The sequence below is a fragment of the Rhincodon typus genome, chromosome 5 (assembly GCF_021869965.1).
Source record: "Rhincodon typus isolate 14 chromosome 5, sRhiTyp1.1, whole genome shotgun sequence".
Taxonomy (NCBI): domain Eukaryota; kingdom Metazoa; phylum Chordata; class Chondrichthyes; order Orectolobiformes; family Rhincodontidae; genus Rhincodon; species Rhincodon typus.
In genome coordinates, this window is record NC_063336.1 from 55,010,085 (window position 1) to 55,035,345 (window position 25,261).

Here is a 25,261-nt window from a genome sequence, read left to right on the forward strand (position 1 = left end):
CAGCGAAATGGGAGAGCAAGCCGCACCCGCCTTAGAAATCGGACGGACATTGCACAGGTGGGCGGGAATTTTCTTCCTTGAATTGAACGTTAAAGAACCGGAATTTCCGATCCATGGTTTGTTCCTTTTAACCTTGTCTTTGGATGATTTAGCAGCAATCGCCTTGACGAATCCTGGCTTAATGTTTATTTCTTGGTTGTCCAGGGCAGATTGGCGCCCGTCAAAAGAAGGAAAAAAATACTTTCGTTTTTCGTGCCTTTTACAGTTGCAAGCTCTACCCGCGCTGAATGAACGCTGCTTAATTAAAATTCTTGCAGTATAAAACTTTTTTTTTCAACTGTTAAAGTGCTATACTTAACGTCAGTCAAACTAAATGTGACTACAGTTGAAAAAGAAACCGTTCATACATGTGTAGTGCTACACCTGCCCCCATACCTCCTCCCTCACCCCCATCCCAGGCCCCAAGAAGACTTTCCACATCAAGCAGATGTTCACCTGCACATCTGCCAATGTGGTATACTGCATCCGCTGTACCCGGTGTGGCTTCCTCGACATCGGGGAAACCAAGCGGAGACTCGGGGACCGCTTTGCAGAACACCTACGCTCGGTTCGCAACAAACAACTGCACCTCCCAGTCGCGAACCATTTCAACTCCCCCTCCCATTCCTCAGACGACATGTCCATCCTGGGCCTCCTGCAGTGCCACAACATGCCACCCGAAGGTTGCAGGAACAGCAACTCATATTCCGCTTGGGAACCCTGCAGCCCAATGGTATCAATGTGGATTTCACAAGTTTCAAAATCTCCCCTTGACCTGTCCGTCCTCCCTGGACTGACCTATCCCCTTCCTAACTCCCTACCTACACTCACCTTTCCTGGCCCCATCCCCGCCTCTTCGACCTGTTTGTTTCCTCTCCTCTATCCCTCTTCTATCCGCCTCCCACTCTCTCCCTATTTATTTCAAAACCCCCTTCCCCTCCCCCTTTTCTGATGAAGGGTCTAGGCCCGAAACGTCAGCCTCTCTGCTCCTATGATGCTGCTTGGCCTGCTGTGTTCATCCAGCCCTGCACCTTGTTGTCTCGTTCATACATGTGTATATCAGTAAGCTAGGGTTGATCAGCTTAGTAGTGGTATCATTCTCCGATTCCAAGTTGTGGGTTCAAGCCACAGATTTGAGGGCATAATTTAGACTGACTTTAGGTTTGTATGGTGTGTACTTTGTTACAATAAAATGGTATTTTTGGAGGAGGGTTTTTTCAAATCGACCTGTTTCATAGCAGGTGGGACAAGAACCCAGACCTTCTGGCCTAGAGGAACTACCCCCTGCAGCACCCTTGAAATAGGTATTAAATGAAAATCACATTGCACTCTATTGGACAGAACTGATCTCCTTACATTTTTTCTGAAGATTGGAATGTCCTGTCACTGCCACAGCATATAATGATACATTGCCACTTGATCAATTTCAATTAATCAGCCTTTTTCCTATTTTAAAGCTAATACAGCAGCAGCATCCAAGTATGATTATTTTATTACTTTAATAATACAACAGTATTTAAAATTGGAACAATTTGATTCAGAAAATCTAAAAATGCAAAGGGTAAATACATTGTTATTAGAAGTTCAATCAGTTTGCTCAGTGTTTTCTGTTTTTTGTTGTTTGTGACCATTTTGTCTTTCTTTTGTGCTTTAATTTATCTTATTCATTTTGCAATCTCTTTTTCTCAATGAGCTCATCACAGAAAGAGAATGGATAACGTGCAAGTAACAACCAAAGCTTAATTTAGGCTTGTTAAATGCATATTTTTGCATAAGATATTGATCAATGCCTGTTGCAGGAAGATCCAAGTAGATGTGATAAGAATAATGACATTCTCATTCAATGTCAAAATAATTCCACATCTTGTGGTGCACTCCTGTAATTGGAATATGAGTACTGATGATTATATTGTTTTCACAAAGCACATTTAACTTCTGTCATAGCAGGGGTGCTGTCACCTTTTCAGAATTTACATATGTTTGCTTTAATGTTGCAGGTATTTGTTAGATGTTTTAAAAATGCTCCTAGCTTATTTTTGGTATTTGGATATACTTTGGCTAGAGGAGTTATTTTCTTTGCTGGGGCTCAGATATGGTCCAATTATTTACTCTGTCTGAATTCAACACCAACAGCAGTGGCAAAACAGCAATCAATGAATCATGAGTATGTACTTCAAAATTTGTGGTCATGAGTTTTGTTTCTGTGTTGTTCCTGGTAGGCAGCCTACCTAAAGATTTGAATGGGCTACTTGAATGCTCAGTTGCCCTGCGGCTGAGGAAAGCAATGGCTTCCTCAGCAGAGCATGCTGTCAAGTGAAACATTTGCAGTTCACTCTCAATATCTCTGACTGGGCTGGCAGGGGAGAGGAGGGGCACACTACTTGAACTGACCATTCATGGGATATCAATGAACTGACTAATGTTTCCTTGTTTATATTGCAGTGCAATTTTTAAAGCTGATACTGCAATTAGAGATTATCAAAATAGCAAAAAGAAAACACAATTTTTGTTTCACTGTGTCAGACCTGTTTGTGCTTGAGCTGTATAATATCCAAGAGGCCTATCTATCCAAGTTTTCTTGATGAATGTTGTTAGTGGTGAGTAAAAGGCAATGTGATCAAAAAAATCCTCTAAATTTTATTAAAATGGGAATGACAGCTAGCTATCAGCTGGATGGCATTACTTTTTCCTTGTCCTCAAAGCACTTAAATGATAGCCTACCGTTGTTTTAATAAGGCCTTTAGCAACATTTTCCTGCACTGACTGTACTGGATGATTTTTTTAAAAAAAATTTGTTCATGGGACATCTGTGTTGCTGGTTAGGCCGGCATTTATTGCTTGTGCGTAATGACCCCTGTGAAGATGGTGAGCCACCTTGTTGAACTGCAACAGTCCTTGAAGTGTAGGGACACCCACATTGCTGTTAGGATGGGAGATCTAGGATTAGACCCAGTGACATTAATATATGGTGATATGGTTTAAAATCAGAATGGTTCATGGCTTGGAGGACACCTTCCCGGTGGCAGTGTTTCCACGTATCTGCTGATCTTGCCTTTCTAGATGTTGGAGGTACCAGGTCTGGAAGATTGTGTTGAAGGAACCTTGTGATTTGCTGATGGTGTATACAGCTGCCTGGGTGTCTGGAGTGGAGGAAATGAATGGATGAAGTGCCAGTCGAGGAGGCTGTGTTGTCTTGGGGGAAAGTGGAGCGTGTTCATTCCCAACCCTGACTTGTCTTGTCAGTGGACAGGCTTTGTGGAGTTAGGAGTTGAAATATTTTCCAGAGATTTTCCCAGTCCTTGATTTGCTCTTACAGCCTCAGTGTTCATATGGCCAGTTCTGTTAATGGTAATCCCCAGGAGGTTTATTGTGTGGGATTCACTGGTAATGCTATTGAATGTTAAGGAAGAATGGTTCGACTCTCTTAGTGGAGATGCTTACTGCCTGGCGCTTTATGGTGCAAATGTTACTTGCCATTTGTTAGACCAAACCGTTGTCTAGCCTAGGTCTTGCTGTATCTGGACGTGGATGACTTCTATATCTGAAATGTTGCAAATGGTACCAAACACTCTGCATCAGCAAACATCCCCGACTTCTGACTTTGAGGGGAAGTTCATTGGCAAAGCAGCTGAAGATGCTTGATAGCACTGTTGTTGACTGTCTTTCCATCCCATCACAGAGTTCAGCATAGACTGGTAAGGCAGTAGTTAACTGAGTTAGATTTGTCCTGCTTTTTGTGGATAGGACATACCTGGATAATATTTAACATTTCTGGGTCACTGCCTTCGGAGCTGTACTGGAACAGCTTGGCTTAGGGCATGGCTGTTCTGGAGAAGGCCTTTCATATTATTGCAGGAATATTGTGAGAGCCAATATACCTTCAGCTGTTTCTTGTATCAGATGGAGTGAATTGCATTGGTTGGTCTGTCATCAGTGATGTAGGTGACCTTAGGAGGAGATAGAGATGGATCTCGGCATTTCTGGCTGAGCATAGTGATATTTGTGGACCCTTCTCCAGTTGTTCAACTGTCCAGCACCACTCGTGACTGCATGTAGCAAGACTACAGCCTTCAATTGGATCAGTTTCTGATGGGTTCACTTAGATCATAAGACATAGAAGCAGAAGTAGGCATTTGGCTCATTGAGTCTGCTCTGCCATTCAGTGAGATCACAGCTGATCTGATAGTCCTCAACTCTATTTTACTGTCTTTTCCCCATAACTTTGATTCCTTTACTGATTACAAATCTGTCTATCTCAGGCTTCAGTATACTTGATGAACCGACCTCGATGGCTCTCTGTGGTGAAGAATTCCACTGATTCACGACACTGAGAAAAAAAAGTTCTCTTCATCTCTATCATAATGGGTGATCCTCACTCTGAGATTATGCCCTCTAGACCTAGGTTCTCCTACAAGGGGAAACAAGCTCTCCATGTCTACCCTGTCAAGTCCCTTAAGAATCTTATACATTTCAACAAGTTTGCCTTTCATTCTTTTAAGCTCCAATGAGTCGTATTCAAGCATACTCAACTTTTCTTCATAAGACAATCCCTCCATACATCGGGATCAACCTAATAAACCTTCTAGATTGCTTCCAATGCCAGTGCGTTGTTCCTTAAGGATCAGAACTGTTCACAGCATTACAGGTGTGGTCTAGCGTCTTGTATAACTTCAAGACTTTCTTATTTTTGTACCCCATTCCCTTTGAGATAAAGGCCAGTATTCTATTTGCATCCCCTGTTACCTTCTGAACTTGGATTCTAATTTTTTGCAATTCATGCTCAAAGGATCCAAAATGCCTCTTTACTGTGACCTACTGCAGAATTTTTCCATTCAAATAATATTCAGCTCCTGTATTCTTGTCAAAGCGTGTTTGGTTTGTTTGTCTCATGCTGCTTCTGCTGTTTGGCATACAGCTTTATCAGGTGGGCACCTCCCTTTTTTAAGGTATACTTGGTGCTGCTTCTGTTGTGATCTCCCACACTGTTCATACAGCCATGGTTGATCTCCCAACTTGATTGGCATGGTAGATTGGTGGATATCCCAGGCTATGACATTACAGATTGTGATGGAACACAAGTCTGTGCTGCTGATGGTCCATAGTGCCTTGTGGGTGCCCAATTTTGAGATGTTTGAAATCTGTCCCATTTAGCATGATAGTGCCACACAGCATGACGGAGGGTATCCTTAATGTGAAGCTAGCACTTCATCTGTACAAGAACAGTGCAGCAATCATTCCTACTGATATTGTCTTGACCAGATGCACTGGCAATATTAGATCAGTGGAGAAAGAGATGATGTAGATTTTTACCTGTTGTTCTTTCCCTCACCTCCTGCCTCAGGCCCGTTCTATCAACTGTGTGTTTTTAGGACTCGGCTAGTTTGCTTGGTTGTTGTGCTAACGAACCATTCCCTGTGATAGATGTTGAAGTCCTCCACCCAGACTACATGCTGTGCATTTACCAAGCAGTTAACCTGAAGGAATATTGATTCCTCAGCCGTGAAGGAAAGCGGGGAGGGAAGGGGGTGGTAGATGGTCACCAGCAGGAGTTTCCTTGCCCATGTTTGATCTGATACCATGAGACTTGGTGATTTCCAGAGTTGATGTTTAGGACTCCCAGGTGGGGCACGACCTCTGGTGGGTCTGTCCTACTGGTGGATTAAGATGTACGCAAGGATGGTGATTGTGATGGTAGACACATACTCATATCTTACAGACAGTGCCAAACTGTTGCTTTGCTGGGTTGACAGGACTGGGTGTGCCATTGTTGCTTCTGGTGCCCAGGTCAGTATTGGGTGTTCTGTGTTGTTTTATTCCTTTTATCATCAATTTATTTCTATGACTGTAAGACAGTGCGATTTAATGTAGATAGGTATGTCTAATCCTTTTTAGAATAGGCCCAATTAGATAGCAGAGGATTGGATTAACCAACTCAGGTTTGGTGGTATAGTGGACAGGGAAGGAGGTTATCTCAGAGTACAGTGGGATCTTGATCAGCTGAGCCAAAGGGGCCAAGGAATGGCAGATGGAGCTTAATTTAGATAAATGTGAGGTGTGGGATTTTGGAAAGACAAACCAGGGCAGGACTTGCACAGTTAATGATAGGGCCCCTGAGAAGTGTTGTTGAACAGAGAGACCTAGGGGTTCAGGTACTTGAAAGTGGCATCACAGGTAGGCAAGGTGGTGAAGATTATGTCGGGCACGCTTGACTTCTACGGTTAGAGCATCGAGTACAGGAGTTGGGACATCATGTTGCGGTTGTACAGGGCATTAGCGGGGCCACTTTTGGAGTACTGCATACTCTTCTGGTCACCCTGCTATAGGAAGGATATTATTAAATTGGAAAGAGTGTAGAAAAGATTTACAAGGATGTTACTGATAAAATCGTCAGGGGCATAGATAAGGCGAATAGCCATGGTCTTTTTCCTTGGATAGGGGAGTTCAAAACTTAGAGGACATAGGTTTAAGGCGAGAGGGGAATGATTTAAAAGGGACCTTGGGCAACTTTTTTCACACAGAGAGTAGTGCATATAAGGAATGAACTGCCAGAGGACGTGGTAGATGCAGGTGCAGTTTCAACATTTAAAAGACATTTAGATAAGTTCATGAATAGGAATGGTTTAGAGGGATTTGGGCAAAGCGCAGGCAAGTGGGACTAGTTTAGTTTGGGTACATGGTCATTGTGAATGAGTTGGACCGAAGGGTCTGTTTCCATGCTGTATAACTCTAATGATTTGTTACAACTGAAAAGCTTGCTTGATTCTTTCAGGGGCACTTAGGAGTCATCCACATTGCTGAGAGTCTGGGGCCTATGTATGCTGGATGGCAAGTTGCTTTCTCAGCAGGACGTCAGTGAGACAGGTGGATTTTTAATGACCACTGTCAGTGGTTTCTTGATCACTATTACTGAGTCTAGTTTTTCAAAATTCTGGATTAGTTGTATTTAAGTTTATCCAGCTGTCATCTCCAGAAAGTTAGTCTGGACCTCAGGATTATTAATACAATGACATACCATTGCACTTGAATTGGTACAGTAGATGCAACAAGGTTCTTTTAAGTTTGTCCGGAATGTACTCTTGATTGAAGTTGTACTTTAAAACTTGGCTTAAGCAGTTCTGTCAACCTGTTTGAATTCAAAATTAGTGAACATATTTCACAATGTTACATATGTAAACAGATAATTTGGCTCAACAAGTCTGTGCCAGTGTCTGTGTCCCATGATCTTCTCCCACGCTGTTCATCTAGCTCCAGAATTATATCCTTATGTTCCTTTTCTCCTTCATGTTCCTATCCAGCTTCTGCCTGGATGTATTTGATTATTGATAGTAGGAACTGCAGATGCTGGAGAATCCGAGACAACAAGGTGCAGGGCTGGATGAACACAGCAGGCCAAGCAGCATCATAGGAGCAGAGAGGCTGACGTTTCGGGCCTAGACCCTTCATCAGAAAAGGGGGAGGGGAAGGGGGTTTTGAAATAAATAGGGAGAGAGTGGGAGGTGGATAGAAGAGGGATAGAGGAGAGGATAGGTGGAGAGGAAACAAATAGGTCGAAGAGGCGGGGATGGAGCCAGTAAAGGTGAGTGTAGGTAGGGAGTTAGGAAGGGGATAGGTCAGTCCAGGGAGGACGGACAGGTCAAGGGGGCGGGATGAGGTTGGTCGATAGGAGATGGAGGTGCGGCTTGAGGTGGGAGGAGGGGATAGATGGGAGGAAGAATAGGTTAGGGAGGCAGGGACGAGCTGGACTGGTTTTGGGATGCGGTAGGGGGAGGGGAGATTTTGAAGCTTGTGAAATCCACATTGATACCATTGGGCTGCAGGGTTCCCAAGCGGAATATGAGTTGCTGTTCCTGCAACCTTCGGGTGGCATCGTTGTGGCACTGCAGGAGGCCCAGGATGGACATGTCGTGTGAGGAATGGGAGGGGGAGTTGAAATGGTTCGCGACTGGGAGGTGCAGTTGTTTATTGCGAACCGAGCGTAGGTGTTCTGCAAAGCGGTCCCCGAGCCTCCGCTTGGTTTCCCCGATGTAGATTCCATGTGGTAGCAAGTACCACGTTCTAACCACTCCTGGTAAAGAAATTGCCCAGATTGTCGGCTTGGACTCTTAGAAAACTATCTTTCATTTATGGCTTTTAGTTCCTTTTAGTCTCCTGTCTTTCCCATCCATAATGTTAATTGGTCACCTTTCAAGATCTTCTACTGACAAAAGAGCCCAAGCCTTCTCAACCTTTTCTGAGGCAGACACAAAGCTTCTCTATTCCGTAATGTACTGTTCAGTGGTACAGAATAATTTGAGGCAAAATGCACAAGTTAGCTAACAGCATTAAATTTTGCTGACAAGTGATTTGTGATTTCCATCAGATTAGCACCCTGTTTTTTTATTTGTAAAAGCTGTTATAAACGCAGCCTTTTTGATGTCTGGTGGACATCTCAAAGCAACCTTGAACAATTATTTCAGCATTTGTCTGACCATTGTGCTTTACAGAATCTCTCAATTGTTATAGCATAGAGAGAGGCCACTTGGAACTTTCTGTGCTGGCTCACTGAAGGAACCCTTTACCTCTTGCTGTTCCCAACCCTTTTCCATTTGCTCAGCACAGTTTTCCTTTTCATAAAGTAATCCAATTCCCTCTTTAATGCCTCGATTGAACCTGCCTCCATCATACGCACAATGTATTTTAGCTCCTAACTACTCAAGGTGTGGAAAAAGCTTTCCTCCTATTTTGATTACATTTTTTTGCCAATTCCCTAAAATTTGTGCCCTCCTGTTCCTGATCCTTACCCCAGTGAGAGCAAGTTTTTCCTATCTATGTTATAGAAAACTTCTAAATATTTTCTTCAGGATCAGCAAACAAATCCTGTGCAATTCTTAAACCTTCCTCATCACTGACCTCCACGACCAAGGAACATATCTGCTTCCAATAAAACATGCACCAAAGACTGTAAATCAGACTGGCTTGTATGGTGCAGAACCTGTAAATTCCCATCTATCAAACTATGCATCATCCTGATTTGGAACTATATTGCCACCCTTTTTATTATCCCTGGGTCAGAATCCTGGAACTTCATCCCAACAGCACTGTGGATGTCCCTGAGTCCCTGCACGTCGATTACAGCGGTCCAAGAAGACAGCTTACCACCACTTTCCCGAGGATAGCTGGGGATGTATAACACATTCTGGCCTAGTCAGTGATGCCCACATCCCCTGAAAGAACAAAAGATGCAGCATAGCTCACAGGGTAAAGGGAAGGCTGTACTTCTGGCTTTACTGATTTGTAACTTCTCCCGCCAACTCCAAAATCATATCAGAGTAAATATTATCAGGGCCAGGGAGTCGGGAACAGCAGTGTGCTATTTAAGAAAACGGGTGCAGAGAGTTTTCTTTGTGTAAATGCAGATGATTAGCTGATTATGTGAAACCTTTTGATGAATATTTTAATGGAAATCAGGTTTTTGCATGTATGCTTGGTTGTGGTACGTGGTAGCTGTTCCATGGTGGACTACAATAGTTGTAACTGTTTCAAGCCAGTTTGTTACAGCTTGGTTCAGACTGGTGAGAACAATTTTCATTTGTGCTTCGATTTTGCTAAAAGGTTGAGATTGGCTGGTGGAGCATTCAAAATTTGCTAAGAAACTTAGTTGGCAGAATATTTTTACCTGTCATATTTGACCCTTAGATGAGTCTCTGACCAGACGTTTGCATTATTGATAAGGTTGCATACTTTCACCTCCATAACCTCACCAAACCCAGGCCAATCTGTCACATTGTATTCATCGTAAACTGCTGCTGCACCAAGTAGTATGGACTTATCACTACGGTCTGTTCTGCTATAACGTGTGTTCCATGAATGCAAATTGGCTGCAGCGCAACTGGTGAATAGGGGAACGCTGCTTCTAAAACGTGAACTTGTGTTGGCTGTAAAGAGATTGCATCAGTGCGCAGAGGAGTATGCGTCGACATCACGTGATGCTTTCACAGGCTTTGAACCTATTCACGACAATGTTAGCACCGAAAGAGTCTCCGCGCCAGTATCACGTGATCATTTCGCGGGCTTTGTTGCGAAGTGCTTTCTGAGAGGTACAGTACAACCTCCTCCCCCGTCAAGTCATCTTGACATTTTTTTGACATAAAATATTAAATTTACATTTATTTCATTACTAGATACGAATTAAACATTTATTTATATTGTGCTATCCTTTGTATTAGGCTTTTAAGTGATTTTTGCGCAATTTTTGTGTGTTTTTGTTTGATGGTCTGCCCCTAAACCCCACTTTTCCCATACGCCCCATTATTTCTGTAGCATGATTTTCTATAAGACGATGTTGCACAGGAACGCAACAATCGCGTTGTAGCAGAACCAACTGTACGTGTCTGTTGATCCACATTGGTTGTTGGTTAAGGAACATCATTGTCCTTACAAACTTCCCCATTCTCACTTTCGGACTGTTCTGTGGCCTCACTTTCCTTAACTCCAAAAACTTTTCCAACTCAACAACTCTGACATCTGATCTTATCCTCTTGAGCATCCATAAACCCCTCTACTCCTCTTTCCTCCTTTAATGTGCTGCTTAAAATTTGCCTCTCTGAACCAACTTTTGTTGTCTGATAGAGCCGAATAAGATTGAAGGGCATATAGAGGGTGAAGGCACTTGTTCTTGTATCGAAGGGGTTGATAACTGGATTCATAGATTTAAGGTAGAAGGGAAAGAGGAGAGTTGAGGATGTCTTTTTTTATACTCCTGAGGGTAGTGGGAGCCTTGAACTGACTCACTGAAAGAGTGATCGAGTCAGAAACTTTTGCAACTTTTGAGCATTATTTAGGTAATCACTTGCTTGCTATAGCCAGCACAGCCATGGGCCAAAAGCTGGAAAAAGGCATTAGAGTAGTCAGATCTTTGTTGACCAGTTGCAGACAGGAAAGTATCTTTTGTGCCATAACTGTCCATGGTGGAAAAATATTGATGACTTCTTTCTGTGGGATGCCTGCTGCTTCCCTGACTTGTATGGATGTATGTTGCGATTTGCGATGTTCAGTTTGGTTCTTTTAAAGAGTGGGTTGCAATAAAATATTTATTGTTGAAGTTTGATCATTTATATTAGATTTTATTTTTGGAATTTCCTTTTATCAATAAACAAAGTTTCGGCATTCCACAGATTGCTTGAAAAGCTCTACTTTGTGGGCTACTTCTGTATTGCATCTTATTCATGATTGTTTAATTATCCAAACATAAAGGATCATTTTCAAACTATTCTTTAAGTTAAATGTATTTCATGCTCAGTTTTTTTTTAAGATGAGTTGAGGCTTATCAGATAATAAGGATTTTCTTTGATTTCCAGTCTGTCACAGATTTTGAAGTCCTCAATATCTTAATTTTGTTTGAAAAGTACCTTCAGGGTCAGAATTATTGGGCTGAAATTTTGCTCCAAATGTGCATTATAGAAATGGCTAATCGAGTCAAGATTCTCTTTTTACCGTAGTGCAGTATGTAATCTGTGGTGGTGACTCATGACTATCAGCTGATAATGTGCTTTTTTGGTTCTAAACTGCTACGGATGAAGACAAATAGGGATTTAATTCAAATTTTGCACTTTTAAAGATTATCTTTTGGAGGAAGGGTTTTGGAAATGAATTCCAGAGCTTGATGCCCAAGCTGCTAGTGGTGGAGTGATGGAAATCTGGAATGTTAAGAAAATCAAAATTGGAAGAATTCCAAGATATCTCGGAGTTGGAGGAGGTTAGAGATAGAGGGCTGAGACCATGAAGGAGTTTGAAGACAAGGATGAGAATTGTTAATTTACAACTTCTTTCTGATTGTACACATAAAGTTTGTGTAGGAGTTGTACCTCAAAGCTGAGTTTATCCTTCTGAGTTACAAAGAAAAGTGCTCAACTGTTCCATTATTAATAAATCTGCCAATGTGAGTCCAGTTGTGCTCTCAGCAATTTAACACAACTTTAGAGGCATTTCTATCATCCAAAAGTGTTTTATATTACCTTGGACTTTGAACGGTTGTTTGGCCAGCTTTTTGTGTTTAGATTTGGATAAAGGGAAATAGACACTTATAAATTGAATGCTTTTTCTTCCATTTTATCGTTTTCTCTTTGTCGATGTAGTTTATTTAATATACTCATTTTCTGCTGCCACTGACCCCAAAGAATTGTATAATCAGTATTGTTTATTATGGTTACTTGAGAAAATGCACCCTGTTGAAATTAAAAGCTGTGATTGGCTGTAGATATGGCCTGAATGTCTTCATACCCGTGTGGAATGCAGTTGTAAAAGTTCTTTGCAGTTTGGTGAAAGGGATTTAAGGAAATTTGTTGTAATTTTCTTAGCAGTATCATTATATCTTATTCAATGTGTACTTATTTGATGTCGGTACCTATTTGGAGGCAAAGAGGCTGGTTTACTGCAAGTTTTAGTCCACATTGGAAGTTATTATGTAAGCATCACGTGAAGAGCTTGACTCACCAGTGACTGCTGGTTAAAGAGTTATAGTTGAGCTGTCTTTTGGTTCTTTGCCCACACACACCAAAGGCTAATATCGAAATGTAAAATTTTACTTGCCAATCGTTTTGTGCCCTGTTGATAATGTTGGATACATGACGAGTGAAACCATGTCGCTGCATTCAATTTTTTTCATTGTTGGTATACTGTGAGGAGTTTCAGTCTGAAGTGTGGAATAATTTAAATAGTTGGATTTAGTAAAGAAATCAGGGAATTTTTCAGGATGGGCAATGGATGAGAAGAGTGGGCCCCTTCTCCCTTATCCATATCACGTAATCCATAACACAGTTTTAAACCCCTGAACGCCAAATTTAATTTCTGTCAAATATAGTGTGTGTGTGTGTGTGTGTGTGTGTGTGTGTGTGTGTGTGTATATATAACATATTCAAAAGGATTTCATTTCAGCATTGTAATGAGAATAAAGATTACATGGAGATCTTTCAAACTGCTATTATAGAATTTTCAGGAGAATGAATAATCTTACTAATCTGAACTGGAATTCATGTCTTCTGTTCATTTAACAATCTGATAACTACTCCTGCTGCGGACATGCACAGTCCAAATGATATTTCAGGAAGTTTCCAAACTTTAACACGACAGAAGCAGCTAGGTCATGCTCAAACAGGAAAGTTTGTTTTGGTTTGTTTCACTCCTCCCTGCTGCCCTATCTCTCCCCCACCCCGTGACCTTGTATTTGATGCAATTTTGACTTCCTACAAATACCATCAAATTATGACAGGAAACATGTGATTTGAGGAGGTATTTACACAGTCAACTTTTCTTTACCGAGATTGCAATTTTAACACCAGGACAAAAGACAAAGACATCTTGACTGCAGTTGAATTCTGTTCGCCCATTTTAATGCACTGTACATTTTATCTGGGGGGAAAAGAAACTTGTGTATTCATGGCACTGAGCTGGTTTGCTGCTGGCTAAATAAAGGGCTAGAAATGATTGTCAAGAGCAAAGAGCGCCAAAAGCAAAAATGCTAATGGTCTGTGTCACTGCATCATTTATTTGATCCTTTTATCCAACTTTGATCTTTGTAGCTTCCAATTTGTACTTCACACCAGTTTTCTCAAATGTAGACATTGATGAGTGACAATGTCCTTAGAGAGGTCACGAACCAGTCTTGGCTGCTTCGATCATCTTGTTGTCTTTCAGACTGCTGTCTTGCTTATCGTAATTGGTGTTTTCAGTCATCTCACTCATGTGCCTTTTGTGTCTTTCAGGTATTTTCAAAAGAAATAATTCCAGATTAATGGAGGAAATCTTAAAACAACAGCAAGAATTGTTAGGTCTAGACTCTTCAAAATATTCTACTGAATTTTTAAATAGTAACAAGAAAATTGAACAAGGTCAGTACCTTATGCAGTTTTTAAAATTGCATTTGTAAATTGAAATCCTATTTTGTCAAAAACTGAACATAGATTTCTAATAAAAGTCCTTTGCCAGCTTAACTCCTTTTAATTTGTACAATGTTATGTCCTATATCCATTGAAAATATTGTCTTGTAAAGAAAATTGTCAACTTTGTCACAGTTTGCAATGTGTCTTTTGTAACATTTGCTGAGATGAACTTGCTAATGTGGTATTGTCATAGCTTTGAAGAATGTACTTCATAATCTATGCACAAATTCTTGCTTGAAAACATACCACACCAGTCAAATCTTGAAAATGCTGCTGGTAATCTGTAGGGCATCTTGATAATTACATAAAAGTTTCCAGTTTTAGATTACTAACTTAACATGGGTCACTTGCAATAATTTAGAGGAATTTAATTTGCTCAGTGATCCTTTTATTTTCAAATATAAACCTGCATTTATTCATAAAGTATATCAATTTTACTTTTATGCCTTAAACCTGACATTTAACAAGTACTTTTTTGAGCTGCCTGCTGCTCTATTTGATTGTCTCAGTGTTTGGAAAGTATAATAGAGCAAAGGATTTTGAAGTTTTTGGCTTCAAAAATTGCAAAATCAGATCATGGAATACAGTTAACAAGATCCTGTGCTACTTGTAAAAGCTCTCAAACCCAGTTAAACATTATTGTTTTTACAAATTAAGTTTTGGAGTAGATTTGTAGCTCGGGTTGTGGATGTTGTGGTTGGTTGGCTCGCCGAGCTGATTTGTTGTTTTTCTGCAGATGTTTCATTACCCTGCTGGGTAACATCATCAGTGCAGCCTCCAATGAAAGTTCATCGGAGGCTGCACTGATGTTACCCAGCAGGGTAATGAAACGTCTGCGGAACAACAACAAACCGGCTCGGCGAGCCAACCTACCACAACAAATTAAGTCTTTGTGCAAACATTATGCTACTGATACTTGGTACAACATATTTTAACTTTTGTATTTTAGTTCTGTCTTGCCCGACTACAGTGAAAGTGCTTTCACCTGATGATGGGAAAGCAGATATAGTGAAAGCTGCTAAAAAATACTGTCAGTTGGTTGCTCAGCAGCAGAGAAGGTCCACTGATCTAAATGTGAATATTATGGACAGTTTTCTCAGAGGTAAGTGCCATTTGTTGGTCATTGGAAGGAATGCAATGAGCACAGCATCACCACAACAGTTGCATTGCAAGAGATGCTAATGTGGGTTTCTAGAAGGAACCTTTTTCTGGTCTAAAGGTTCTGGCACAGAAATCAATGTCTTGCAACAACATAAATATACTCTGAACTGATGTTTTCCCAGCCACTATCAGTTCTGAGGAAGGGTCACCGGACCCGAAACGTTAACTCTGTTTTTTCCTTCACAAAGGCTGCCAGACCTGCTGAGCTTTTCCAGCAACTTTGTTTTTGTACTCTAAATGTTGGACACCTTTGTTATCCAATTGTACACATGTTCACAATGATACTGGTTGCTTAGAAGCCCTGCAAGCTGTGGTAGTCAAACCACTAGCATATCTTCAAACGTCTTCAGAACAGCTGACCAAGCCAGTCGTAGAGATATATAGCACGGGACACAGACCCTTTGGTCCAACTTGTCCATGCTGACCAGATATCCTCCAAACATCTAGTCCCATTTGCCAGCATTTGGCCCATATCCCTCTTAACCCTACCTATTCATATACCCATCCAAATGCCTTTTAAATGTTGTAATTGTACCCACCTGCATCACTTGCTCTGGCAGCTCATTTCAGAAATGCAGCACACGCTGCGTGAAAAAGTTGCCCCTTAGGTCCCTTTTTATATATTTCCTGTCTCACCTTAAACTTGTGCACTCTAATTTTGGACCTCCCATCCCAGGGAAAAGACCTTGTCTGTTTACCCTATCCATGCCCCTCATGATTTTATAAACCTCTATAAGGTCACCCCTCAGCCTCCGATGCTCCAGGGAAAATAGCCCCAGCCTATTCATCTTCTCCCTATAGCTCAAACCCTCCAACCCTGGCAACACCCTCGTAAACTTTTTCTGAACCCTTTCAAGTTTGCTACCCACTGCAGCAACAAATTCTTTCTCGAGAACTTCCTATATACCGTATTGCTGTAGAACACACTATATTAAGTAGCTGCTATTTTTGGTCACTTTGATTCATTTTTAGTTACAGAACTGTCATGTTTAAAGCTTGTGCCAGATCTGTTCTTTCTGGGTCGCAGTCTCAGACAGGAGTGTGGGATGTTATCTCTCTTGCCTTTTATCAATCTCCAATGCTGCTGTGAAGGAGATGTTTTATGATAACAGAGACCTCTTTTGTTCAGCTCTAGCACACTTCAGTATCCATTTAGATTCTTGCTGATCCTTAGCATGTCTGTATCTTTCCTAAATTTCCCATTCTGCCGTCCTGTTCTCAAATGGACAATGCAGTTCTTTAGTCATAGTTTGGAGAATACAGTCCAGCGAATAGTTAGGTACTTGTTATTGACCAGCACAGATTTGATGGGCTAAATGGCCTTTTCCTGTGCAGTAGACCTTTATAACTCTGACTCCACTTCTCTTTCCATGTTTCATTCCATCACCGAGACACAAAATCAGCGCATGACTTTGCCAAAACCTACTTACATTGATTAATATGAACAAAATGAACAGTTGCATGATTCAAAGTGATTACCTTAATGCATTAGCTTGCATTTCATTTAACTTGAATTTTAATTCCTTTGTCACAAATTACAATTTCTATTCAATCTTCAGGTTTTAGTGAGCCTGTTTTTAATCTAAAATGAACTGGCTAGGCCACTACAGTGTAATGTTTAAATCTGTCGTCTTCTTCAGTTGTCTGCATTTTAGAAGGTTATGTCAGGTTGCAATATAATTTCATTCTTGTTTGTATCTTGTAAAACATGAGTCACGACTGTGCTGATAATAGTTTGATCCCCTATCGGTAGTTATTTTTATTTGAGTTCTCTTGTTACCAGACTTATTCTTGTATATAATCAAAAAATTTTGTATGGTATGATGCTTGCATATATTTAAGACAGGCGTACTTTTTATTTTCTCCCTTTTCAGAAAGCGCATTCGGTTTACCTGACCCGGATCTAGTTTTAAAATTTGGTCCTGTGGACAGCACACTTGGCTTTCTGCCGTGGCACATCAGACTTACTGAAATTATGTAAGTATCTTTGGGACTCTATTTACAAATTAAACATTTGTTTATTATGTTGAAGCAATGAGATGCAGCAAGTCAATTTTTAAATGAATGTGCAATTAATTTGGAGGACATTTGATGGAGGATGTTCTATAATTTTTGCAAAATATCGGTGTATTTTGTTTGATTTAGCATGCTCCGCCTTCATTGCGTAAACGTGTAGAATAGGAATCTGCAGATGCCCAAAAAGTGCTCTTGTCCATCATCCAGATAGAGATAATGAGACAGGGATGCACTTTTGAAGGATTTGGTAACTTCACTATTGAGCCTATTGCATAAGGGCAACAGTCAAACTGAAATAACCTGGATGATGTTAAGCACCTTGTGTGATGCAGTTGACTATCCACTGACATACCTGGTATGAGTATTGCAGATAGAGGAGCAACTTCAAAGGAACAAGAGGTGAGCCACTTATTGCAGGCTCCCCACCTTCTGCCTTGTTCTTGCAACCATTATGTTCTAATGACTGATTCAGTTCAACTTCTCATCAGTGCTGATCCTCGTTGATCTTGTGTGCTTGAAAGTCAGCAGATGGTTTTCTTAGGTGACAAAGAGGATGAATTATTTTTTTGTCTGAAGCCATTTGACCTATTCATGATTAAATTGATGGAGAGGGACTAACATCAGATTTAAGTGATTTGTTTGGGGTTTTGTTAATTTGTGTGCAACCACTAGGTGGTACTGTGTAGTTGTCATATTGTCTGCAGGCATTCTTCTGGCTCAAAATGCAAGACTATGTTAATTAATTAATTTCTGGTACTGTCTTGATGGAAGTGCTGGTCATTAACAAACATTGCTCATTTTCTTGGAGAAACTAGCTACTTGAAAATAGGGAGCAAACTAGTTATAAAAAGGATGACAGTGTTCAAAGTAGAAAATTCAACTGATCTGAATGGGATCCTTAGGCACTGGAGCTGACGGTTTAAATTCATGGCTGATCTGTGCCCTACTGTGATCTTTTTGACGTATCTCTGAATACCTTTTAGTTAACAGTCATCTGTCAATCTCAGATTGAAAGTTATAATTGCCCCAGCATCTTCAATTGGCATTTGAGGAGGAGCATTCTGAACTTCTGCCCCGTTTCTGACTGGGAATGTTTCCTAATTCCACCCTGAATGACCTAACCGTGAAGTTTAGGGTATGCCCTCTAGTCCTGGAGCTCTGACTACCTACCTGCCCTATCAGACCACCTTAACAACTTAAACTTTGACCGATTCATCGTTTAACCTTCTAAATTCCAGGGAATGTAATCCTTGTGTAATCTCTCCTCATGATTTAGCATTGGAGTGTATGTATTATTCTGGTACATCTATGCTGCACTCCCATCAAGGTTGCTGAGGAAAGTCGGGATAACCATTGTGCAAGTTCTGGTTACAAATTTCCAGTATTGCTTTGTTTATGGGAATGGTGCTACAATACTGAGGGATTGCAAATGTTACACCCCTGTTTAAAAACAAAAAGGAAAATGACAAACCCAATAAGAGATTTGTGAAATGGGCACACCCCTGCCTGTTGAAGCTTAGTGCAGAGAAACATGTACTGATTTGTTTGCAGATAGACTGAGAAGTAGCAAGTGGTACAGTTGTAAAGAATAAACAGGAATTGGGAGATCCGAGAACGTACGTATACAAGTTTTGCGAGAACGAGTGAAAGTTATTAATATCGTGCAAATCTTTGCTTTATAAACATTGTGCGAAAGGCTTCCATAAAGTACTGTTGAGGTCCGATCTGGAGGACTGCATTCAGCTTTGGGCACTGTATTTTAAGAAAGGTATCACAGACTTGGAGAGGTGCCGAAGAGGTTTACTGGAATGGTACCAGGGTTAAAAAATTACGTGGAGAAAGTAGGGAAGCTGAGGTTGCCCTCCTAGGAGCAGAGAAAGCTAATATGAAATTTAATATGAATGTGGAGAAGCTGCTGTTGCTGGTTAAAAACCTCCATTACCAGAGGATACATTTAAAATATAGTTATTGGCAAAGGAACTGGTAGTGGGAAGGTGACATGACATGTAAGGGAAAAGGTAATGCAGCAGAATATGTCGGCTTAAAGGCTGGTGGGAGCTGATTCAGTCATAACTTTTAAAAGTGGAATCGATCAATTATTGAAATGGAATAAAGGTTCTTGGCTATGGAGAAAAGGACGTAGGACAAATGGAACAGCTGTTTTAATGTACTGTAATGGGCATGATCAGTTGAATGGTACCCTACGTTTTTTTGTTCCATAATTCCACGATTCAAAACGATCAATGAAAAACCAGTGAGTAAAACTCTTAAAAGCTTTCAAGTTGGATTTACAGTAATTAATGTGCTCCAGTATTGGCACGTGCTTCTCCATTCTTTGTGCATTAATTCTAGCTTTTGGAACAGGAATTTGGTGCATGGACTTGAATTTCATGACAGTTGGATAAGTTTATGTCCATATGTATCAAGACTTGGACAATATTCAGGCTTGGACTGAGAAATGGCAAATGATATTTGCATCACACAAGTGCGAGGCAGTAATCATCTCCAGTGAGCAAGAGAATAATGCTTGGCAGTACAGAAATTAGACATTGCTAAGAGGAGACAAGGATTTGGAAGTTTTCATCTTCCCCTGAATAGGATTGAGGTAAGAAACAGATTGGAGAAAAAGGGACATAAATGTATCCCCACACCCTCTCCCTCCGCGCACGCCGCCACCAGCATTGGTATTCCTGCATCCATGTGCTACAAGATCAGTCTTATTAACAACCTCATTACTTGGGCCCTAGCCATCTGCTCACCATCTAAGCTTGATGCTAAGAGCATATCAAAACTTTACTGTGTAATAACATTGTGAAAACTTAGGAAAGGGCCTGAGCAATGTTGAGTATACTTCAACTAACCTGAGAGGGGAAAACAGTCTCCAAAATCTGATCAAGTGGAGGTAGATGTCTCCTCCTGCTTGTTGCATACAAGTGGTTTTCACCACTAACTGGATGTTGCCTTCAAACCAAAAAGATGTTTTTGTCTCTCTCATAAAGGAATAATATGATATGAGTTCTAGTATCAGTGTCGTGCCAGATATGTCAGCCATTTGTCCCAATAACTAGCAGACTGTATCAAAACAATGCACTTCGTTGGCTGTTCACAGCTAGCAGCATGTCAGTCATGTACAAGCGGCCTGCATTTGCAAGCCTCAGAAAAGTATAAAATTATAGCTGTGATCCTGCTATTGGAAGCCGTTTACGAAATAATCCAGATTGTGCTAAGTATTACGTTGGAAACTGATAGTCTGACTTGAAATGTGATGCATTTGTGCACGCTCGGAGATATGCACGTTAATACACAGGATCCTGTTTAATGTGAGCAAAAGGAATTTGTATATTGCTTTTTTTTTCTCATGAATAAAAGGGGCCATGGACAGTGCCAATCTCTGCATTTCCATGGCAGCACCTTGACCAATCAGAATCTACTTGCTTGGTCTGAGAATTCAGTTGGCAGTTAACTCACTTGCTGCGTCCCAATGTCACTGATAGCCAAACCAATCAGCACCCTCCTCTCAAAAATATATCCTTCTTTCCAAGTCTGTTTCTTGCATCATAGTCCTGATGAACACAAGGCAATAACCTTTGATTTGTTCCCTTTTAGCAATGGTTGAGAGAGAATCTGAACATCTCCCATGGCATTTAACAGCATTAGCATCACAGTCAACATCCTGGGCTTTTTTTTTAAATCAACTGCCTAGAGCAACTATATAACTAATGTGATGATGTTTGGCACACTTGCCATGATTGCTCGGTCCTTTGAATATAGGAGTTGGGAAGTCATGTTGAGGTTGTACAGGACATTGGTGAGGCCTCTTTTGGAATGCCATGCCCCGTTCTGGTCACTCGGTTTTAGGAAGGATATTATTAAGCTGGAGAAGATTCAGAAGAGATTTAACAGGATGTTGCTGTGTATGGAAAGTTTGAGTTTAAAGAAAGGCTGGATAGGTGAGGACATTTTTCACAGAAGCATAGGAGGTTGAGAGGAGACCTTATACAAGGTTGTAAAATAATGAGGTATAGATAGAATTAATAGTTCTCTTTTCCGTAGGATGGAGGAGTTCAAGACTAGGGGGCACGTTTTTAAGGTGAGAGGAGAGAAATTTAAAACAGATATGAGTGGAAAATTCTTTTACACAGAGGGTGGTTTGTATGTGGAATGAACTTCCTGAGGAAGTGGTGGATGTGGATACAATTACAGCATTTAAAAGACATTTGGATAAGTACATGAATAGGAAAGGTTTGGAGGGATATGGGCCAGAAGCAGGCCAGTGGGACTAGCTTAGTTTGGGATTATGTTCAGCATGGACTGGTTGGACCGAAGGGTCTGTTTCCGTGTTGTATGACTCTATCTGCAAGAGTCAAGTCAGGATTTTGATGGAATGCTCTCTCTTGCCTGGATAGGTGCAGCTGCAGCAACACTGAAGCTTGATACCATTCAGGATGAAACAATCTACTTGATTGGCACCCCTTCCATCACTTTAAGCCTTCACTGCCTCCACACCAATGTTCATTGGCCACAGTGTATACCATCTACAAGGTGCACTGCAGCAGCACACCAGGGCCTCTTTGACATCTTTGAAATCCACAACCTCATCCATCTAGAAGGAAGAGGTCTGCAGACACAGGAACGATAGCCTAGTTGTGTTATTGCTAGACTGATAATCTAGGTAATGATCTGAGATCTAGATTCAAATCTAGAAGCTGGAATTTGAATTTAATCTCTTTTTTAAAAAAAAAAAGAAAAAAAAATCTGCAATTGGAGTCTAATGATAACCACAAGACCATTGTTGATTGTCAGGAAAAAACCCCATCTGGCTCACTGATGTCCTTTAGGGAAGGAAATCTGCCATCCTCACCTGGTCTGGTTTACTTGTGACTCCAGACCCACAGTAATGTGGTTCACCCTTAGCTGTCCCCAGGACAAGAGGGATGAGCAATAAATACTGGCCTACCCATATCCCATGAATAAATTAAAACATGGGTACACCCACACCTGAAAGTTCATCTCTAAGTCTCTGATTGTCCTGACTTTTATTTTATAGTTCCTTTGTCATGGTATCAAAATTCTAAAGCTGCCTTCCCAACAGCACTGTGGGTGTACCGAGGCTACTAGTACTGTAGCGATTCAAAAAGGCAGCTTAACACTGCCTTCTTGAGAGCTGTTAGGGATGTGATGAGTACCATGTCTAATGATGCCCTTGTACAAAAAACATTTTTTAACTTGCATAGTTTTAAAGACCTAGGTGTTATTGTTATTAGTTAACATCTCAGCACGTTTTCTGAGAGAACATACGAAACTGCTAGTTCCTTCCTGATTTGTATACCCAAGCATTTCTGCTATCATCTTCGTTACTCTTGTCTGCACCCTGCATTGTCTGTATCTCCTGTTTAATAACTAGTGACCCAAACCGCACACATGAAGTGCAATTTTAACAAGGTTCAATGCAGGGTTAGCATAACGTCCTTACTTTTCAATTTCCCTCTCTAGAAGTAAAACCTCAGGCTAGGTTTGTAATAGGAGGTTTGCACCCAAGGTGATGGTAAGAAATGTAACTCAACAACTCCTCCAGAGCAGTCAGTTCTTGCAGTTTTGATGAAGTCGTATTTGACTTGAATGTTAACTCTGTTTTTCTCTCCACTAATGCTTCCAGACTTAGAGTACAGCAAACTTGTTTATTAACTGGCATCTATGGCACCAGGAGTGTGCCAGTTGATCAAATATTCCTGTTGATTGATGTCCACATAATCAATGTAAAAACACACATTAATGTGTTGCAGGGGGTATACACATCGCTGTTGTACCTTATTTACAGCATAAATCACTTAAGTATTAGTGGAACCTTGCCTTAAATAAAAAATCACTGACAGAGAGCCTTCTCATTCACACCCTCAACTGACTACATGGACATCACGGTGATAGCGATAATACTGTAAACGACCAGTATTTCGGGTATATAATTTTTGCTGGTTTATCGAGTGTGCTGGTTAAAACAAAGTTTGCTGTATTTCCTGTTTTTCTTTCAGATCTCCAATACACCAGTATTTTCCTTTCTTCCTTATTTTTGTTTTGTGAATTGTTACAATGGAAAGCTGAGGATTGATTTGAATTTAATGTGTCCAGTATCAAAAGTCTCATCTTCCTGTTCTCCCTGACAATGCTGCCACTACCGTTTTGAAAGGTGGCTGCTTGGAATGCTCCCATTACGTCCGTGAGCAAGAAAGTTAGAGGCTGAGCTAAAGGGAGTGTAGAGTGATGGTGGGAACCCTGACATAGCCCACACACTTCTCTGGGTCATGACCCTCTCCCTGCACTTGCCCTAAAAATTGGTACATCAATCTGGTGAGTTTTCTATTAGACGCACCATATCTCAGCAGTCCTATTCAAATGAAGTTGGGACTTGACATTTTGGCTGCCTTGTCATTGTCTCTGTATGTGTATGTGTGGACAAGCAGCCCACTACCACAATGGCTTGCTCTAACGACAAAATGGACCCCAATGTAGTTAGCTTAGACCTGTCTTAAAAGTGCATTTTGAATTTCAGTGATGTGGTATGTTGCATTTTATTAATGCGTTTCCTCCTCCTCCTACCTCTAGATCATTGTCTTCACACATCAACTTAAGTTATGAAAGATTTATTTCCGCCCTCCAGCAGTTTGCAGCCTGTGAACAACGAATGGGAAAATGACCACAAGTCAGCATGGAATCGCGTCCAGGCTTCAGTCAAAGGGACCCAGAATATCCAATGTTTACACTTACCTGTGAACCATTGAATCCCAATTCAGTGTCTTTCTTTTTATCAACCGAGGATAAGAATGTGTCTTTGTTCAAATCTTAGTTGCGTCGCTGTCTGTGAGGGGTCAGTATCTTTTTTTTAAAGAAACAGTTGAGCTTGACCATAATTCAGGCATTCTGAAATGGGACTTTTTATATGAAAGAACTGTAAGTTCGAAGGATTACCATCATTGGACTCTTCTTTCTTGGATGATATGGACAAATAACTTATCTGCAATGCCTTGCACTAAATGAGTGTTCAATAAATGTATAAAGATGATCCTATTCCATTTTAAAGTCCTATTTTAATGCAACACCTAGAATTTCAATGAGTTTTAATTAGCCTTAAACTAGAGTGCAGCAGGGATGTTTGATCATGTACTGCTCAAGATTTAAAAACAGCTATTTTTTCCCCAAAGCTTTAAAGATATAAATATGGAATTTAAGTAATGTAAAGTAAGAGATTACACTATTCCATTGTATCATTATGATGGACAGCCTGGTTTGTACTTGGCTGTCTCTTGTGCAGGTGCAAGGATGTGGGCTGGCTGCCATTCTTGTGAATGCATTTGTGGGCCAGTGTGTGATGTTGTATTAGTTTCCTGATGAAACTGAACTATGGCATGAATTGCTTTTGTGTGTTGTTGCTGTTTAGTTTATTTTATTAGATAGACCTTGCTCAATTTCACCGAGACAGATTTGTTAGTGGTTGATGGATAAGGGAATCTGTTTAAATGCCATATTTCATATAAAATTGGAAACCGAAGAGAAGCGTAAAGGAACAATATTTTTGGGTTTTAATTGTATCATAAACTGCGAGCAAAGTTGAACGGGTATACAATCCAAGCAAGGGATATTAATTGTACTTTTTCAATTTTATTTTATATATGATATGGCATATACAAAACGTAATTTCGTGATAAAATTTAAAAATCTGAAGATTTATATTTGCACCCTCTGTTTCCCTGTGGTGGATGCACTGATATTCAGACTTGTCAGTTGTGACTTAAGTTGATGCATGACACATGGTCGTAGGTACAAAGTTATGGTTTTCCAGTGTGATTTTGCTCTTGTAAGAATATTGTATTATGATATTAATGTTAACCTGTTTCAAGCACAAATATGGCACAGATCACAGTGCCGAAGTTGGAAATCTATATCCTTACATGTCATCACAGCAGTGGGTATTCCCATACAATAAAATCATAGCCATTGTCACCAAGGGAAGAAGAGCATGGAAGTCTAGTGGTGCATGTCCTTTTGGCTGATGCATACCTGTGCTTTACATTAATAAATGTTATGCCATAGTTGAGAGTTGTGTCAATAATTAGAAATGTAATTAGAAATTAGAA

The 25,261-nt window shown here is 40.6% G+C and overlaps 1 protein-coding gene across 1 annotated transcript in view; it reads left to right on the plus strand.

Moving 5' to 3' along the window:
* Nucleotides 1-24,848, plus strand: part of nus1 (NUS1 dehydrodolichyl diphosphate synthase subunit) — a 25,618-nt gene extending 770 nt beyond the window's left edge. Inside the window, exons 2-5 of the mRNA XM_020532767.2 lie at nt 13,779-13,904; nt 14,905-15,057; nt 16,991-17,093; nt 23,733-24,848. Coding sequence (XP_020388356.1) covers nt 13,779-13,904; nt 14,905-15,057; nt 16,991-17,093; nt 23,733-23,823 — 473 coding nt within the window. The 3' untranslated portion in view covers nt 23,824-24,848. The remainder of the gene's footprint in view (nt 1-13,778; nt 13,905-14,904; nt 15,058-16,990; nt 17,094-23,732) is intronic.
* Nucleotides 24,849-25,261: the final 413 nt, after the last annotated feature.